This window comes from Hyla sarda, chromosome 5, assembly GCF_029499605.1.
Source record: "Hyla sarda isolate aHylSar1 chromosome 5, aHylSar1.hap1, whole genome shotgun sequence".
NCBI classification, from domain to species: Eukaryota; Metazoa; Chordata; class Amphibia; order Anura; family Hylidae; genus Hyla; species Hyla sarda.
This window is the reverse complement of record NC_079193.1, coordinates 329370534-329390861: the sequence shown is the minus strand read 5'-3', so window position 1 is coordinate 329390861 and position 20328 is coordinate 329370534. Positions and strand designations below refer to the sequence as shown.

Here is a 20328-nt window from a genome sequence, read left to right as displayed (position 1 = left end):
AAAACATTCATTCATTAAAATGATATTAGGAGGCTTAGAAAAGAAAAAAACAAACAGGCTTGTCAGATCTAAAGATGTTTCCTGTTGTCCAGCATCTATGACACCTATACATTGACTAACATTGAAAGACATAAAAAAATGACTTACCAATACTGAGGAAGCCTAAGTAGTTTTCCATACAAGGCTGTGCTAAAGGCAGGTATGACTGGGACAGGGGGGTAGCAGGTTCCTTTGTTGTCCAGGTACGTGAGACCAGCTTGGAACCCAAACACCTGTAATAAAAAAAAATTAAGGACAATCTCCTTTTATTAAAACATAAAAGCCATCTGTATAGCATAAGAACAAATGAGAACAACACACCCAGGCAAACATTTTTGGCAAGGCTTTCATGGCATTCTCTTAACAAAAAGATATATTTACAATCTGTATTACAGCAAGATACTACCCACTCCTATTTCAAACCGTGCATACTTAAATATGACCTATCAGTATGTTTTGGGATATAAAATACGTTTATGGCTATACCAGGCCTTTGACACTGATTTCGTACATACTTCTTGTTAGCCGACCCCTCCTGCACCAACATTTCACAGTTTAAGGGTCTATTCCCACTTACTGTAAATATCCTGCACATATTTAATGCTCAGGTTTTTATGCTGCAGATTTCAATGTAAACTGACTAAACACTGCTTCAAATCCTGCGCATGAAATATGAGCAGGATACTGCATGTGTGAATAACTCACACGTACAGTATACTGCACATATTTGATAGCCCTTAAAGGGGTTTTCCACTGCCCTATCTTCCGGAGATCTGCTCGCAGCTTCCCATAGACTTTCGTTAAGGGGGCGGGCGTGACATCACGAGGGGGCGGCATCAAACAAGGAAGCCCGCACACAGCGCCCGGAGGAATAACCTTCCGGACGCTGAGAGCGGAGCTCCGGAAGACAGGGCAGTGGAGAACCCCTTTAAACCGTGATATCATATACACAACAGAATAAAGTAATCTACTGTGATATCATATACACAACAGGACAGAGTAATCTACTGTGATATCAGATACACAACAGGACAGAGTCATCTACTGTGATATATACACAACAGAACAAAGTCATCTACTGTGATATCATATACACAATAGGACAGAGTCATCTACTGTGATATCATATACTCAACAGGACACAGTCATCTACTGTGATATCATATACCCAATAGTAGTCACACCGCGACAGCCCCCACGAGCCACCGCACCGCGTCGCACCCCCCACCGTAGTGCTGGGCGGTATACCGGTATGGATTTTTGCCCATACCGCTATACCGGTCGGGCCCCTCCCCCACCCTCCGAGTCAATAAAAAAAATTAAACTTACCCGTAATGGGGGTGGTCCAGGCCATCCATCCTTCCTGTAGTGTCCGGCGGCATTCCGGGTGGAGGGTGAACCAGTCCGGGCTGTCCTTCTCCGGGATTTATCTTCTCCACTCCGGGCAGGCTCAGGCCTAGTACGCTGCATAGACGTCGCTACGCCTTGACGTCAGGTGCGTCGCTGCGCACGGGCGTCACTGCGCAGCGGCGTCTATGCCGAGTTACTAGGCCGGAGCCTGCTCGGAGTGGAGAAGATAACCCCCGGAGAAGGACAGCCCGGACCGGTTCACCCTCCACCCGGAATGCCAACGGACACTACAGGAAGGAAAGATGGCCCGGACCACCCTGACAGGTAGGGGGAGAGAAGCGGGTGGCGGCGGCCTATGGCACCGCAAAAGCCACTGCAGTGCATTGATTTATAGCGCCCGCTTTAAATCAATGATCTGCAGCGGTGTTGCGGGGGTATAAATAGCCGATAACTTATACCGGAATATGGGTATAAGTTGTCGGCTATCGGCCCTAAACTCCACCGATTATCGGTATCGGCCCTAAAAAACGATATCGGTCGATCCCTACACAATAGGACAGAGTCATCTACTGTGATATCATATACACAATAGGACAGAGTCATCAACTGTGATATATACACAACAGAACAGAGTCATCTACTGTGACATACACAACAGAACAGAGTCATCTACTGTGATATCATATACACAACAGAACAGTCTCATTAAGAATAGACCCTAAAAAGATATTTAAATTAGGCTTCAAAGTGTTCCTGTTCAAAGTGGGTGTTCCCCTCCGCTGCTAGAGCCCAGCACAGATCGGCCCCTCCACCAGTTAGTCACTCCCCTCTGTGAGCTGGTCACCTCCTCTACCACACTGTTTGAAAGGGGAGTGACTACCTGGTAAAGTGGCTAAACATTGCTGGGCTCTGGCAGCCAGGGGCGCCAAAGCTTAATTTATACTATAATATCTTGGAACTGGAGGGGTCAATTAACTAATCAGATTTATGTTTGGATGGATTCAGGGTGAAAAGCTCTATACAGCTATGCCCTTACTTGATTTCTATACAGTGGGGATCAAAAGTTTAGGCACCCCATGTAAACATATGTATTAATGTGCACAAAGAAGTCAAGGAAAGATGGAAAAAAAATCCAAAAGGTATCAAATTACAGATTAGATATTCTTATAATATGTCAACAAAAGTTAGATTTTATTTCCATCATTTACACTTTCAAAATAACAGAAAACAAAAAAATGGCATCTGCAAAAGTTTGGGTACCCTGCAGAATTTATAGCATGCACTGCCCCCTTTGCAAAGCTGAGATCTGCCAGTGTCATGGATTGTTCTCAATCATATTCTGGGAAGACCAGATGATGTCAATCTCAAAGGTTTTAAATGCCCAGACTCATCTGACCTTGCCCCAACAATCAGCACCATGGGTTCTTCTAAGCAGTTGTCTAGAAATCTGAAACTGAAAATAGTTGACGCTCACAAAGCTGGAGAAGGCTATAAGAAGATAGCAAAACGTTTTCAGATGTCAATATCCTCTGTTCGGAATGTAATTAAGAAATGGCAGCCATCAGGAACAGTGGAAGTTAAAGCAAGATCTGGAAGACCAAGAAAAATATCAAAACAGCTTGCAGAATTTTGAGAAAAACAATTCAAAACCCACGTTTGACTGCATAATCCCTCCAGAAAGATCTGACTGACACTGGAGTTGTGGTACACTATTCCACTATAAAGAGATACTTGTACAAATATGGTCTTCATGGAAGAGTCATCAGAAGAAAACCTCTTCTACGCCCTCAACACAAAAATCAGCGTTTGAACTTTGCAAATGAACATATAGACAAGCCTGATGCCTTTTGGAAACAAGTTCTGTGGACTGATGAGGTTAAAATTGAACTTTTTGGCCGAAATGAGCAAAAGTACGTTTGGAGAAGGGGAACAGAATTTAATGAAAAGAATCCCTGTCCAACTGTTAAGCATGGGGGTGGATCAATCATGCTTTGGGGTTGTATTGCAGCCAGTGGCACAGGGAACATCTCACAAGTAGAAGGAAAAATGGATTCAATAAAATTTCAGCAAATTTTGGATGCTAACTTGATGCCATCTGTGAAAAAGCTGAAGTTAAACAGAGGATGGCTTCTACAAATGGATAATGATCCTAAACACACCTTGAAATCCACGGGGGATTACATCAAGAGGCATAAACTTAAGGTTTTGCCATCGCCTTCACAATCTCCTGACCTCAACATAATTGAAAATCTATGGATAGACCTTAAAAGAGCAGTGTGTGACAGACAGCCCAGAAATCTCAAAGAACTGGAAGACTTTTGTAAGGAAGAATGGGCAAAGATACCTCAAACAAGAATTGAAAGACTTTTGGCTGGCTACAAAAAGCGTTTACAAAGCTGTGATACTTGCCAAAGAGGGCAGTACAAGATATTAACTCTGCAGGGTGCCTAAACTTTTGCAGACGCCATTTTTTGTTATCTGTTATTTTGGAAGTGTAAATGATGGAAATAAAATCTAACTTTTGTTGAGATATTGTAAGAATGTCTAATTTGAAATTTGATGCCTTTTGGAGATTTTTCCATCTTTCCTTGGCTTCTTTATGCGCATTAATACAAATCTTTACCTGGGGTGCCCAAACTTTTGATCCCCACTGTATCTGGTTAACTAAACAGCATGGTGCAAGAGTGTTAAAGTGTATTGCAGCATACTTAAATTTTGCCTCTAGATACCATATATTTAGAAGGAGACAACTTATTCTTGGCCTGTTGGTGTAGTTTATTAGGTCTTTACTGATTTAGTAAAGACATTTAGTTCTTTCTCTCCTAAGACAACAAAAAGTTAGAAGAAAACGCACAGGGAATAAGGGACAATAAGGGGCAGTTTACACTTAAAGATTCCGCTTGCAGCAGCTTTTCGTTTCTGTCAAAGGGCTTCTGCTGAAGGAATTAGCATGATAATTCTTTTAGCCGAAATCCATGTGGACTGCATTGCCATCAATGCAGATGGCATAGGTCCACGAAGATATAGTGCCGTTTAATATCTGTGGTGCCTGATAGACTCAAAATGTAAATTTCAGGTTGAATTTCTCATTGTTAACTGGCCCGAAGGGTGCATTATTAGCATTTTCCGGTGAAGGGCGACTGTTCTCAGGGAGATAGACCTATTTCCCAAGAATGAGCAATAAGGTGAGAATCTAAGGACATAAAGTACTAATGGAAACGAATGGATGGCATGGATCCACTGACAATAGTAAAAAATTAAATACATTTCCACAGTGTTAAGTTTTTTAGTGTTCTTATTTTTTAAAGATTTTATACACAAGTGGTCATCATACGAAACAGTTTCCTACAAGGAGAAAAACAAAATATATTCTCCAAACACTGAAATAATCTAAACCTTAATGTATATGGTGGAATATGGCGTTCACCCTCCCATCCCACATTAAGTGTTGATGATTTATCACATGTCAGGAATCAGACTAGTCTATTGTACGATATTCCTCTAAACATCTGTCCCAGAACGACCTGTTGGGATCCATAATTGGATCCATGTCCTCGTACACATAAGAAATTCTGTTTCTTTGTGATGACTATATTCCAGGGCTTTGATGTTTTAACTAGGTACCTCAATGATCTGTGTATGTATTTCTTTGTTAGTCTTACAGGTCACAGAAAAGTTGTCTTTTGGGTCCACGATACAAACGCTGAATAGGCTGGTGAAGACTTCACAATTCAATTAATTATGACATCCCTTAGACATTGACAGCAAAAGGATTCAAAGAGCCAAGGGAAAGGTTTCCATATTTACTAGCATAACAAACAATAGTATTAATCTACTTATATAAAACTCAATTTGTGTGTATGTATGTTCCAGTATAACTTCCAATTGGCTGGAGATAAGCTTAGTTTTATAAAAATATGTCAACTAAAATATAATAGAAATGGATAGAGAGGTGGTGTAGCGCACTAAAGCATAAGAACGCTCCCATGGTTAATTGGTGTAATCTAAACCCTAACTAGTCCTAAAATTGAATACAAATATAGTGAACCAGTCCTCAAAGGATCGTCTCTATTAAGCTACTGAGGAAAAGGCCCGTGGCCTTGAAACGTGTCTAGCCTGTTTTACCTTTCCATAACCACACAATCTTATGACTCTTGCTTCAACCATAAAGTGGAAGCGCTGTAACCCCCTTTATTTGGTAGCACTCAACCACACACCTTACTGCTGACACGAGGACGCTACTACGGACTATCTGCCTGTTATCTTCTACCATCATCCTGTTTCCCATAGACCGGACGCAGGTCCGTACCAGCCTGTACACTAGGGCTGCACGATATGGGGAAAATGTGCGATTGCGATATAATAAAAAAAATAGTGAAATCCCCCCATTTCATGTCCAATCGCCTCGATTTCACATCTACCTACCCTCTTGTATGCCCACCGCCTATTTCACATTCACAGACAGTTAAACACGGCACATGGGCGCTGGTCAGGGGAACACTTCTTGCTGTGTTTCCCTGTCTGCCATGCACAATAAATAATGTTGGATCCTAAACAACTGTCATCAGTTGTGCCGAGTTTCAGCAGAGCCGAATGCTAGATGTATGTAATTCTAGCCTAAAAGCAGGTGACAAAACATAAATGTGGGACAAAGGCAGAGCCATCATCATTGCTTTTTCTCTCCCACAAGGTTTTGGTAGGCAGACTGGGCAACGTCACATACTCTGCAAGCAATATAACAGCAGTATTTATGCTTCACTAGCTGAGTACCTGGCGCTGCCCGTTTTTTTTCCACCTTATCCTTGTGGGGATTTTATATATAAATAATATATATCTATACATATCTATAGCTATACATACACAGGGTGAGCCATTTATATGGATACACCTTAATTAAATGGGAATGGTTGGTGATATTAACTTCCTGTTTGTGGCACATTAGTATATGTGAGGGGGAAAACTTTTCAAGATGGGTAGTGACCATGGCGGCCATTTTGAAGTCGGCCATTTTGAATCCAACTTTTGTTTTTTCAATAGGAAGAGGGTCATGTGACACATCAAACTTATTGGGAATTTCACAAGAAAAACTATGATGTGCTTGGTTTTAACGTAACTTTATTCTTTCATGAGGTATTTACAAGTTTCTGACCACTTATAAAATGTGTTGAATGTGCTGCCCATTGTGTTGGATTGTCAATGCAACCCTCTTCTCCCACTCTTCACACACTGATAGCAACACCGCAGGAGAAATGCTAGCACAGGCTTCCAGTATACCTAGTTTCAGGTGCTGCACATCTCGTATCTTCACAGCAGACAATTGCCTTCAGATGACCCCAAAGATAAAAGTCTAAGGTGGTCAGATCGGGAGACCTTGGGGGTCATTCAACTGGCCCATGATGACCAATCCACTTTCCAGGAAGCTGTTCATCTAGGAATGCTCGGACCTGACACCCATAATGTGGTGGTGCACCATCTTGCTGGAAAAACTCAGGGAACTTGCCAGCTTCAGTGCATAAAGAGGGAAACACATCATCATGTAGCAATTTCCCATATGCAGTGGCCTTGAGGTTTTCATTGATGAAGAATGACCCCACTATCTTTGTACCCCATATACCACACCATACCATCAATTTTTGTGTTCCAACAGTCTTGGAGGGATCTATCCAATGTAAGTTAGTGTCAGACCAATAGCGGTGGTTTTGTTTGTTAACTTCACCATTCACATAAAAGTTTGCCTCATCACTGAACAAAATCTTCTACGTAAACTGAGGGTCCTGTTCCAATTTTCGTTTTGCCCATTCTGCAGCAGCTGAAACTACGGATACTGGAAGCCTGTGCTAGCATTTCTCCTGCGGTGTTGCTATCAGTGTGTGAAGAGTGGGAGAAGAGGGTTGCATTGACAATCCAACACAATGGGCAGCACATTGAACACATTTTATAAATGGCCAGGAACTTGTAAATAGCTCATGAAAGAAAAAGTTAGGTGAAAACCAAGCACATCATTGTTTTTCATGTGAAGTTCCCAATAAGTTTGATGTGTCACATGACCCTCTTCCTATTGAAAAAACAAAAGTTGGATTCAAAATGGCCGCCATGGTCACTACCCATCTTGAAAAGTTTCCCCCTCACATATACTAATGTGCTACAAACAGGAAGTAAATATCACCAACCATTCCCATTTTATTAAGGTGTATGCATATAAATGGCCCACCCTGTATGTATGTATGTATATATATACATATATATATATATATATATATATATATATATATACATATATATATATATATATATATATATATATATATATCTCCACCGACTCCCTATCCAATCCTCATTTCTAATGCCCATATCCTGTCCCCATATCCCAACCTCATATCTAATCCAAAATTCTTATCCTCATATCCTGTCCTCAGGTGGGGCTGCGCTGTGGTAAAAATATTGTAAGCTGAAAATAAAAGTGGTGTGGCTTAAAGGGCGGGCGTGAAAATTTGTTAAATAAAAAAAATAAATCACTCATAAAAAATTTAAAATCCCCTACTTTTCCTTTACCAAATGCAAAAATTACTAGTTTCTGGTTACAACACATCCCAGAAAGAATATTTAAAAAAAAAAAAAAATACACAGTCCCAAAAGAATATAGGAATCTAGCCATCATACAGGCTCTTACAATTAAAAAATGCTTAAATGTATTTAATTATTTTGCTTTTTTATCTTAATATTCATTTTTTATCGCTGGAATACTGTAATAGTACTGTTCTGCAAAACAAAGATAACATGTTGTTGTTAAATGGTAAACTAAATCCCTCAAAAGTTACACAATTGCAGTTTGTTTTTTGTTTTTTTCCCTTTTCAGGACACATATTTTCTTTCCATTTCACAGTACATTCTATGGAAAAATGAAGGGAGTCTTTAAAAAGTTACATTATAGTCCCCGAAAAGCAAACAAGCCATTATCTGGCTCTGTATGTAGCAAAATAAGAATCATGATTCTTAGAAGTTACAAACATGCCAAATATTGTCGACAGGGAAAGGGGTTAAAAACATATAGCCTTAAAGGAATACTGTAGTGGAATAAGCACAGGGGATAAGCTATAGATCACTGGGTGTCCGACCGCTGTGATCCCCCGCGATCTCCTGAGTGGGGCCACGGCAGTCCGGAGGAAGGGGGCGTTCCGTCCCCGCATGACGCTGCGGCCGACACGCCCCCTCCATGTACCCCACAGATATACATGGACAGGGCATGTCTGCCGCGGCTTCCTGCTGGGGATCGCTGGGGGGGTCTTAACAATCAGGACCCCACGATCTATAACTTATCCCCTATTCTTCAGATAGGGGATAAGCTATATTCCACAACAGTATTCCTTTAATAACAGGGAGTCCTCCCTCCACTCTGCAACTTTCTCTACAATCTGGAAAGACAGCTGCTCTGTATTCATCTGACAGGCTGCCATGCACTGCTGAAATACACCTACATGGAAACCACTCAGGGAAAATGCCATTTTTTCCGGGGTTATCAATAGCAGGACTGGGGTGATCAGCTGATTGTTCTGGAGGGGGCTGCATTTCGGGCTTTTTTTTTTATTATTATAATATTATTTATCATTTAATTTTGTATGCATAATATATATATGCAAATTGGATAATGGATGACACAGTTGTGCACCATCCCCCTCATGTTTGTAATTAAAACTCACAATACCATAAATTTCAACCATATTTTCACTACATTTAGACACTTTTGCTCCATGCTTGATTAGAAAGTGTGACTTACCAGAAAGCTTAAATGCGTCAATGGCACACCAGTCTTTGGCACACACTCTTGGCCTAAAGCTTAGCAAGCCAATTGATGGTGCAAACCAGACAGTCTAAAGCTGTGCCAAGTTTTTACATATGCTGAACGACTTAAAAATCTGGTGTATTCTTTAATGGTCATGTCTAAGTTTACACTGTCCAAAAATAAGAGTTTTTTTTTTATATCTTCCCTGTGTATCTATTAAGAAATAGGCATTTAAGACCTGCAGAAAAATATTCATATACTTTGTGCACAAACCAAGTTTTACAGACAGAGTATGTGACTTAATCACAGGTGACAAAAAAAAAAAGGTTTTGGGGTCAAAAAATCTAAATGTGAACTCTTTCTAAATTTTAACAACTGTAATAAAAGTGAAAAGCAAACAGATAAAGTACCTTCAAGTAGCAATGAGCATAGCAATGGTGGAGCAGGTTGTCCGAGGGCTGGATGAGACTGCTCACGGTCTGGACCAGTTGCTCTGCATACATTGGCTCCGAATGCTCAATGTTGATTTTGTCAGCAAGTATTGTGATGGCCGGCAAAGGTCGTATTGGCTGAAAACTTGTTGTGTTTAAAGGGATACAAGAGTGCTAAAAAGAAAAACACTCACTGAATTAATACTGCTTAGTGATACAGTCTATGAAGAAATCAAGAGGACATACGTAGGGCAACAATATCAGCAAACAAAGCAATAAATAATAGTCCATTTCAGTGTTTCACAAACAGGGAGTCTCCAGCTGTTGCCATACTTGGAGTTTTAGTTTTGCAACAGCTGGAGGCTCCCTGTTTGTGAAACACTGATCTATTCTTATACAAAAAACTGAACAAATATGAAAACGGACAACATAGAATAAAATACAGGAAAATACAATATGAGAGAACATTTTTAGAAAAAAGAAACTGTATTATGTTTCTGTATTTGATCCTTGATTTCAAACGGAAGTGTGACGGAGGACTTAAAGGGGTACTCAAGTGGAAAAAAAAGTTATCAAATAAACTGTTGCCAGAAAATTACACAGATTCGTAAAATACTTCTAGTTAAAAATCTTAATCATTCCAGAACTTATCAGATGCTGTATACTGAGGAAGTTGTGTACTTGTGTAGTTTTTTCCAGCCTGACCACAGTGCTTTCTGCTGCCACCTCTGTACATATCAGGAACTGTCCATAGCCTGAGAAAATCCCCATAGTGAACCTCTCCTGCTACAGACAGTTTCTAACATGGACAGAGGTAGCAGCAGAGAGCACTATGGTCAGACTGGAAAGAACTACACAACTTCCTCTGTAGTATACAGTAGCTGATAAGTACTGGAAGGATACAGATTTTTAAATAACAGTAATTTATAAATCTGTAAAACTTTCTAGCACCAGTTGATTTGAAGACATTTATCCCTCTGGAGTACCCCTTTAATTTGTTCACAGAAAAGCACTGTAGCTTGAAAAAGTTTTCATTTAAGATTATATCTTTACGGAAAGCTAGAAACCAGTACCAAAGCCACAAACATGTCAATTCAAAAAAAGAATAAACATGGATTATAGAGAACCAGTCATGTAAAAAAATACAGACCCATCTGCTGGAAGTATGTTATGGATGAGGAGGAGCGGAACAGATTGGTATAGATATGTGTGGGAAGAGAATCTGTATAACTTGTCATCTATACATTTAAACCAATGTAGATTTTGGGTTCAGAAGTCCAGTGGGCGGTCCTACTCTGTGATTAACAGTCTTTCCTGTGTAAGAATACATAGAGAGCTGTCAATCACTAAGTTGGACCACCCACTGAATTATAACATTTCGAATCAGCAGAGGTTTAAATGAAAAAAATTACAAGTCATCTTTCCAAATATATACATGGATCAATCATCTTACTTTGCTCATGATGTCTGCAAAAAAGAACTACATTTTTAACATGCTAGGTACCCATTAAAGAAAAACATGCTAATAACTAATAAAGCAAGTCCTTAAAAATAAGGTTAGAGCATGCTGGTGAATTGTTTTCTATATAGGTGTCCAAGGAGCAGGTCATGCTAACTTGTGGCACAGTACGGTAGGTCAGAGGTGCTACTACAGAGTCAACCAGTGACTGAACATCAATATCATAACATCCACGGGAAAACATGGGTGTAAATAAGCCAATGGCTAGAGAGGGCTAGTCATGATGATTTCAGATTTCTTTGTTACTACGCAAATGAGACTCAAAAGCCCAGCATGGCAAGAGCCCAGGTAAGTCTAGAACATGTCCTCTATATTACCGCGCATTGGCCCACTAGTATCTGCATACCCCATTTGACTGACAGCCACTAGAGTACATGGGCTGGACTTACATGGGCTCTTGCCATGCTGGGGAATACCCATAGGCATTTGAGCTTCATTTGCATATCAACAAAAAGGGTTATATCTTGGCGGTGGAAGGTACTTAAAAAAAAAAAAAAAAAAGTATGACCAATTCTAATGACTAGCTTTATTTAGCCATGTGCTTACTTACACCCATGTTTTTCTGCTGACAGGTCCACTTTAAAGAATACACTAGAGAAACCTATAACTAGCAATGTTACCTCCATCTCGTTGTGGATCTGGATTGTTTATTCATCAGGCCCTGATTAAGATCCGGGCCTGATAAATAACTAAATAATAGTACTAATGTTTTCACCTGGGTCGACCTCTTAACTGGACTCAAAGAATAAACTGTCCTTTAACATAGAAACAATACATATTACCGCACCTACTTGCTTGTTACAGAGCCTGCGTTGCACATGACCTCTCTACATCTTGTCAGTACTGCTTCTCATTCCAAAATACAATGTTTTCTCATGCTACACCCATCAAACAGAATTCTTCAACTCAATATGTCAGACTCTCCCCTACAACTCCTATAACTTTATCATGCCCCAACTTTGATTACCTACAGGAATGCTATTAGATAAATTAATCATTCCAGTGACATGTAAGCAATTTCACTAACCCTTCGCTAATATTTCCAGATGTTCTTTGTAATAGATGATCTCACTGCATCTAATATATATATATATATATATATATATATATATATCTATATATACACACACACACAGTCATGGCCATAAATGTTGGCACCCCTGAAATTTTTCAAGAAAATGAAGTATTTCTCACAGATAAGGATTGCAGTGACATGTTTTGCTATACACATGTTTATTCCATTTGTGTGTATTGGAACTAAACAAAAAAAAGGGAGGAAAAAAGCAAATAGGAAATAATGTCCCACCAAACTCCAAAAATGGCCTGGACAAAATGTATTGGCACCCTTTTAAAATTGTGGAAAAATAAGATTATTTCAAGCATATGATGCTCCTTTAAACTCACCTGGGGCAAGTAACAGGTGTGGGCAATATAAAAATCACACCTGAAAGCAGATAAAAAGGAGAAAAGTTCACTCAGTCTTTGCATTGTGTGTCTGTATGCACGGTCAACAGAAAGAGGAGAAGAGAACTGTCTGAGGACTTCAGAACCAAAATTGTGGGAAAATATCAACAATCTCAAGGTTACAAGTCCATCTCCAGAGATCTAGATTTGCCTTTGTCCACAGTGCGCAACATTATCAAGAAGTTTGCAACCCATGGCACTGTAGCTAATCTCCCTGGGCGTGGACGGAAGAGAAAAATTGATGAAAGAAGTCAACGCAGAATAGTCCGAATGGTTGATAAGCAGCCCCCAAAAAAGTTCCAAAGATATTCAAGCTGTCCTGCAGGCTCAGGGAGCATCAGTGTCAGCGCGAACTATCCGTCAACATTTAAATGAAATGAAAGGCTATGGCAGGAGACCAAGGAGGACCCCACTGCTGACACAGAGACATAAAAAAGCAAGACCACATTTTGCCAAAATGAACTTGAGTAAGCCAAAATCCTTCTGGGAAAACATCTTGTGGACAGATGAGACCAAGATAGAGCTTTTTGGTAAAGCACATCATTCTACTGTTTACCGAAAACGGAATGAGGCCTACAAAGAAAAGAACACAGTACCTACAGTGAAATATGGTGGAGGTTCAATGATGTTTTGGGGTTGTTTTGCTGCCTCTGGCACTGGGTGCCTTGAATGTGTGCAAGGCATCATGAAATCTGAGGATTACCAACAGATTTTTAGTAGCACTGTACAGCCCAGTGTCAGAAAGCTGGGTTTGCGTCCGAGATCTTGGGTCTTCCAGCAGGACAATGACCCCAAACATACCTCAAAAAGCACCCAGAAATGGATGGCAACAAAGCGCTGGAGAGTTCTGAATTGGCAGCAATGAGTCCAGATCTAAATCACATTGAATACCTGTGGAGAGATCGTAAAATTGCTGTTCCAATAAGAGAGACCTGGAGCAGGAAAGAAGAGTGGTCCATCATTCCGGCTGAGAGGAGCAAGAAGCTTATTGATGGTTATAGGAAGCGACTGATTTCAGTTATTTTTTCCAAAGGGTGTGCAACCAAATATTATGTTAAGGGTGCAAATAATTTTGTCCAGCCCATTTTAGGAGTTTGGTGTGACATTATGTCCAATTTGCCTTTTTTCCTCTCTTTTTTGGTTTAGTTCCAATATACAGAATATATATATATATATGTTCTGTGACATAACACAAAATTTTAGCATTCCTTATGGTAACAGTATCTGAACTACAACCTACTGATGGTACCCAGCTGACTTCATGCTACATATAATTTATAGCAAGAGTCTTCACATAAAAATCCACATGATCTCTGTTTTTTAAATGTTTCTTCAAACTTCAGAGGAACAAGGAATTTTCCTTCTGCTGAATGAGTATAGATTGCTCAGGCCCAGTAAAAATGATGGCATTGTATCAGAAACAGCAACAGCCTGATGAAATGCAGAATGCTTGTGTAATGCAGGTGCTATTACAAATGTGCCGGTATGTATCCTCTTACGTCAGACCTTAAACTATTCAACAAAAGACGCCTCATGACCCCTTTGTGTAGTTTTCAAGACAAAGAATTTAGCGGTAATTATGAGGATTTCAAATCTGAAACATGTCTTTCAACATGGACTATTGAACACGACCCTTGCTTCCCAAAGCATCAGCTTTTGATAATAGATCAGTTCAGCAATGCATCACAAACAGTCTCTAGTAAATACCCTAATTCACCTAATAGTATTATACCAGGGATGATTGGTTTCTGTTGGGAGAAGATGAAAAAGGACAGGAAATCAGGCAGATTATAGAAAATGCGACTGGGGAAATATGAAAGAGTTTATGGAACAGATTAAATCAATGTCAAGTTTGTCAATGGCAAGATGAAAAATAGTAACAATGAATTTAACAGGATACATTTTTAACATTGTAACGTTTCCCTTTAACAAACTTTACAGCTCATTCAGGGAAATTCACAGTGAATTGTAAGGCTAACATCACTGGTAAAATGGAAGGTATGACCTGAAAAGGGCCACAATTGCCCAAAACACTGCTGCTATTTTTCATACAATGTTTTAATATTTCATGAAGAGTCAATTAATATTAAACTTTAATATATCCTTTCTATTGCCATGGAGTTTGCTATGCTGGATTGTTACAAAATAAGGCGAACGACAGACTAAGTTAAGAACAGTAGAAAACCAGTGGTGCAGTGTGGACTACACCTAATCCTGAGCAGATGGTGCAGTGGACTACACCTAATCCTGAGCAAATGGTGCAGTGGACTACAGCTAATCCTGAGCAAATGGTGCAGTGGACTACACCTAATCCTGAGCAAATGGTGCAGTGGACTACAGCTAATCCTGAGCAGATGGTGCAGTGGACTACACCTAATACTGATCAGATGGCGCAGTGGACTACCCCTAATCCTGAGCAGATGGTGCAGTGGACTACACCTAATCCTGATCAGATGGTGCAGTGGACTACACCTAATCCTGATAAGATGGTGCAGTGGACTACAGCTAATCCTGATCAGATGGTGCAGTGGACTACCCCTAATCCTGAGCAGATGGTGCAGTGGACTACACCTAATCCTGATCAGATGGTGCAGTGGACTACACCTAATCCTGATCAGATGGTGCAGTGGACTACACCTAATCCTGATCAGATGGTGCAGTGGACTACACCTAATCCTGATCAGATGGTGCAGTGGACTACACCTAATCCTGATCAGATGGTGCAGTGGACTACACCTAATCCTGATCAAATGGTGCAGTGGACTACACCTAATCCTGATCAGATGGTGCAGTGGACTACACCTAATCCTGATCAGATGGTGCATTGGACTAGACCTAATCCTGATCAGATGGTGCATTGGACTACACCTAATCCTGATCAGATGGTGCAGTGGACTACACCTAATCCTGAGCAGATGGTGCAGTGGACTACACCTAATCCTGAGCAGATGGTGCAGTGGACTACACCTAATCCTGATCAGATGGTGCATTGGACTAGACCTAATCCTGATCAGATGGTGCATTGGACTACACCTAATCCTGAGCAGATGGTGCAGTGGACTACACCTAATCCTGAGCAGATGGTGCAGTGGACTACACCTAATCCTGAGCAGATGGTGCAGTGGACTAAACGCTAATCCTGAGCAGATTTTATAGCATGTAAACCAAGTACAGACAATGGATTTTTTCACCATTTATTTATTACAGGGGTTTTTCATCCTAATTGATTGAGGTTTTACCCCCAGGCCATTAATTCCCATGTACACATTGAACAGAGCTGAAAGCAAGTGTCTCTATTAATTGTGTAGTTGCCATGCTAAATTACTGCAGCTCATTGAAATGAATAGAAGCGGAGCTTCAGTAACCCAGCACGGCCAGGCTCTGTAGACTGTGTATATTTTTATGCTGAGGCTCTTCCAAACAGTAGATCAGTGGCATGCTGGGTGTCACTAAGTCCCGGAAAGCCCCTTTAATGCCTTTGTTAGGATACATTCACACCACGATTGTGTCATATGGACGCCAGACCCGCATAGCACCCTATTCCTTTGAATGAGCCGGACAGAGTCCGATAGTGACTTCGATTGGCACATTTTTGGACCGTATGTGATTTTGTTGCCGGACTGAAAACTGATCTGCCACAGTTTCTATTCTGCCAATAAAACTGATACGGTTCAAAAATGAGCCGGCCAGAGTAACTATTTGACTCTGTACGACTCATTCAAATGAATGGGATGCAGTGCGGGTGGTTTTAAAATTTTACCGCCCTACAACACAATTGTTGTGGGAATGTACCCTTAGAGGAAGCAGTAAGCAGAGAAAATAACTGCCTGCTGGATAGAGATTTTAAGTCCTTACTTTTTTCCCCAATATGACAGGCAATAACTGCCCAAGAAGATTGAATTCGGCCATCGTGATCGTAATGGTGCACTTCAATAAGGTGACACAAGTCTGTCTCGTAGGTATGTATTCTTCCAACGATGCTACTTCCTCAGGGGTGGGCAAAGTCTTGCACTCCACCTGTACAACTAAAGAAAAAACATTAATTTACACCAGAGAAAGACATATGACTAAGATTTTGTCTATGTCAAGAAAAGAAAAATAGAGGATAATTCTGGTCAACTTTGAAAAAGGAAAGTATGAAAGAGGTTGTCCAAGATTAGAAAAGAGGAATCCATTTTATTAATATTCTTTTTATAATTTCTATTTAACAAATTAGTTTGTAAAAACAGGGCTTCTCTAATCCTTGGACTGTCTCTCATGTTGCAGCTCAAACCTACATTTGGGTAAGACATAGGTCATCAACAGAAACTATTGATTTTCCTGAGGTCTATTTTTGATGTAAACAATAGTGATACATGCTGTGCTACTTCTGCCTTCAGAAAGGATTGAAATCCTGGTGGAACTCACTAACACAAACGTAAACAGGGTCTTATCAGGAAGAGAACAGCAGAATATGTTATTCTGTCAACAGTAACAGTGCACTGACAGAACAGAACTATGTGCCAGTATGAATAGAGTTTGACTAGACTTCTCACAATGCAGAGTAATAAATTACAGGGGCATTTCTATCTCATAATTTTATGGAATTTACTAGGATATAGCATCTCTATATGAGAATAAAGGGGCAGTAGCGCTGTTGTACTACTGTGCCCCATTCTGACGTTCACCCTGCACAGCAACACTCCCAGTCACCCTCCTGTGCAGGAAACAGTAGCGATTCTGATTCACTTATATGTGGTCACACTGTAGTTCCCTGCACAGTCAGGTACTATGGCGTACCGTATATGCTCGAGTATAAGCAGAGTTTTTTAGCACGATTTTTTGTGCTGAAAACGCCCCCCTCGGCTTATACTCGAGTGAACTCTCCGCCTGTCAATCCCTTCATCAGCTGTCCAGGCTTGCTTGGAGTTGTAGTTTTGCAACATCTGGAGGTCCGCAGGTTGAAGACCACTGATGAAGGGATTGACAGGCGGTGATGATGACGATGATGATGACGAAGGCCACAGTGGTCTTCAACCTGCGGACCTCCACAGGTTTCAAAACTAAAACTCCCAGCATGCCTGGAAAGCCTCTGGAGGTCAGCAGGTTGAAGACCACTGCGGCCTTGGTCATCATCCAGCCCCCCCCCCCACCTTTTGTTTTGTACTCACCCCCCCCTCGGCGGGAAGTTAGTCCTCGGCTGGTCCGGGCCATCTATGCTGCAGGGACCGTCCGGTGGGGATGGTTAGTCATTGTGGGCTGTCCATTTTCATGCGTTCACCGTTCATGCGCAACGTCCCTGTGCGTCGTCATCAAGGCAACGTCACTAGTCCGGGCCCAAAGAGCGGAGAAGAGGCCCCCCCCCCCCCGGTGAAAAACGACAGCCCGCAATGACTAACCATCCCCACCGGACGGTTTCTGCAGCATAGATGTCCCGGACTAGCTCACCCTAACTTCCCACCAAGGGGAGGAGAGTACAAAACAAATGGGGGGGGGGGGGGAAGCTGGATGATGACCAAGGCCACATGGCCGATGGCTGTCCGGGCATGCTGGGAGTTGTAGTTTTGCAACATCTGGAGGTCCGCAGGTTGAAGACCACTGATGAAGAGATTGACAGGCGGTGATGATAGGCCTTTAGTTGAGTCAATAACTTTTCCTGGGATTTTGGGGTAAAATTAGGGGCCTCGGCTTATATTTGGGTCGGCTTATACTCGAGTACAGTATACAGTAATTTAATGAATGAAGGAATACACTAATTGTTGAGGGCTGAATTGAAAAAAATGTTATAAATAAAACAACAACATTATATATATATATATATATATATATATATATATATATATATCTTTTTTTATAAATTACTTGAAGACTTGAACAGCAGATAAATCCTCAGTGAATACACAAAGTGGTTTACAAAGTTAACTTTTATGCTACAATGTATATGCATCTTCTGTTCGGCTTAACACACAGTCATTAGTTCTATTCATACCAGAACTTGAAGAGCCATATGCCTCATATTCATGATCAAAAGAACAGGCCACCATTTTCATGATCCTATGCACAGAACTGCTGTCAAATCGGAGGTCAATGGGTCCAACAACCAGCCGTTTGATGGACATCTCTTGGAAGCTTCCATTCTCATCTGGTTTGGTAGCTTGAAAATCTTGCTGGTTTACCGATACTGGAAAAATAAAACACAAAATGTCTCATATTGCAACAAAAGGTCCTGAAAAATCTAACGAAAAAGGACTGATGCCTCCATGCACATTAAAAAAATTGATAATTTACAGCTACTTTTACATGCCTCAGATTTTGCTTTTAGATTTTCAAGCAGAAAACTCACTGAGAAATGCAGCCCCAGCAAAAAGAATATTAAATCAACATTTTTGTCATGCTGCTGTAGTTTTGTGCAGAAATTAAAGGGTTTTTGAAATGAAAATAGTAAAGTGGCCTATCCACAGGAGGAGCCAACAATACCTGATCAGCAGGGTGCTGACATAACACCCAGCACCCCTGCTGATCAGCTGTATTTCAGTCATGGCACCTAAATGTAAACAATGTATGAAGTCGGAAGCCTCAGCTTCGTTCATTGTGTTGTGCCCGTGCTGGGTTACTGCAGCTCAGCTCCCATTTAACAGAATATAGGATGAAATGTGTATTATTCATACACTCAAGGTGAGCAGCTAATTTATAGAGCCTGTATATACATAACGCCCAAGTGGGGGCTCCCTATATCTAGGTTGACACACAAGGCGTTGCCTTTCGGTCATCCTTTTTCTTTTCTGCAGATTTATTTAAGAGAATAGGAGCTGAGCTGCAATACCCAGCATTACCACTACACAATGTACAGAGTCTAGACTTCTGGCTTTGCAAATTGTTTATAACTTGTATAGGAAATGAAAAAACAGATGGATGGCACCTCATAATTCATACTTTTACTCCACTTCAAAATATAGTGTGGTTTTTACGCCACAAAAAATAAAAAAAATAAAAACACTACATTTTCAAAAGGACTTTACATCATGTGCTCCAGTTTTGCAAAAGTGGGAAAGGTTTTGGATTTTTAAAGGCTTCATACATGAAAATGTAACATTTTTGAAATATGTGTAAGTGTATGTGTGTACAGTAGGGATAGTGGAAATTGAAAAAAATAACATATAACCATAATGCCTGTGTGAACAGAACCAAAAATCTGAAGATAACATTCTTTTGAAAGAAACGGACAAACTGGCCACATTTCCTTTGTGTTTTTTGATGAATCTCCATCTACATTCAGTGCATTATCATAGCTGATAAGAGGAGACAAGTTTGCAGCCTCTTCCGGCTAACATGACCAAATGTTGGCGCTGGTCGTAGACAGACCAGGCGTGTCTCCAGCACTGAAGAGGTTACTCTAAAAAGGTAAATATCCAAGGTAAAATTGAGGACAGACTGTCAAGGACCAGGTGGTAATGAAGGAAGTGTTTGTTTCTGTTATTCAAGGGAGGATAAACAGAAGGGAAAGGAACTTGTACCTTTGCCACTAGTACACTCCATTGTGTACAGGTAATCCATGTAGAGTGCCCCGAACCTCTGCATTCCTGCTATCTCTGTGTACGTCTCCTATCAAAGCAAAGCAAACAAGGCTCTAGTTCAGCTCAAGAGAGTCCCCAGATTACAACAGGACAGACAAAGTATCAGAGACAAGTGTATGTTTGGGCTCAAATGTCAACACACAGCAAAGCTTATCTGTACAAAAGAACAGATGTTATCCTAAGAACCTACCT

General features: G+C 40.7%; 1 protein-coding gene across 5 annotated transcripts in view; it reads right to left on the bottom strand.

Moving 5' to 3' along the window:
• VPS13B (vacuolar protein sorting 13 homolog B) overlaps positions 1 to 20328 on the bottom strand; it is a 1225788-nt gene that overhangs the window by 1053202 nt on the left and 152258 nt on the right. For all 5 annotated transcript variants that reach the window (XM_056522379.1, XM_056522375.1, XM_056522376.1 and 2 more), the window contains exons 12-16: positions 20077 to 20164; positions 18552 to 18743; positions 16439 to 16608; positions 9580 to 9774; positions 148 to 272 (exon numbers count right to left, since the gene is read on the bottom strand). In XM_056522379.1, the coding sequence (XP_056378354.1) occupies positions 148 to 272; positions 9580 to 9774; positions 16439 to 16608; positions 18552 to 18743; positions 20077 to 20164 (770 nt within the window). The remainder of the gene's footprint in view (positions 1 to 147; positions 273 to 9579; positions 9775 to 16438; positions 16609 to 18551; positions 18744 to 20076; positions 20165 to 20328) is intronic.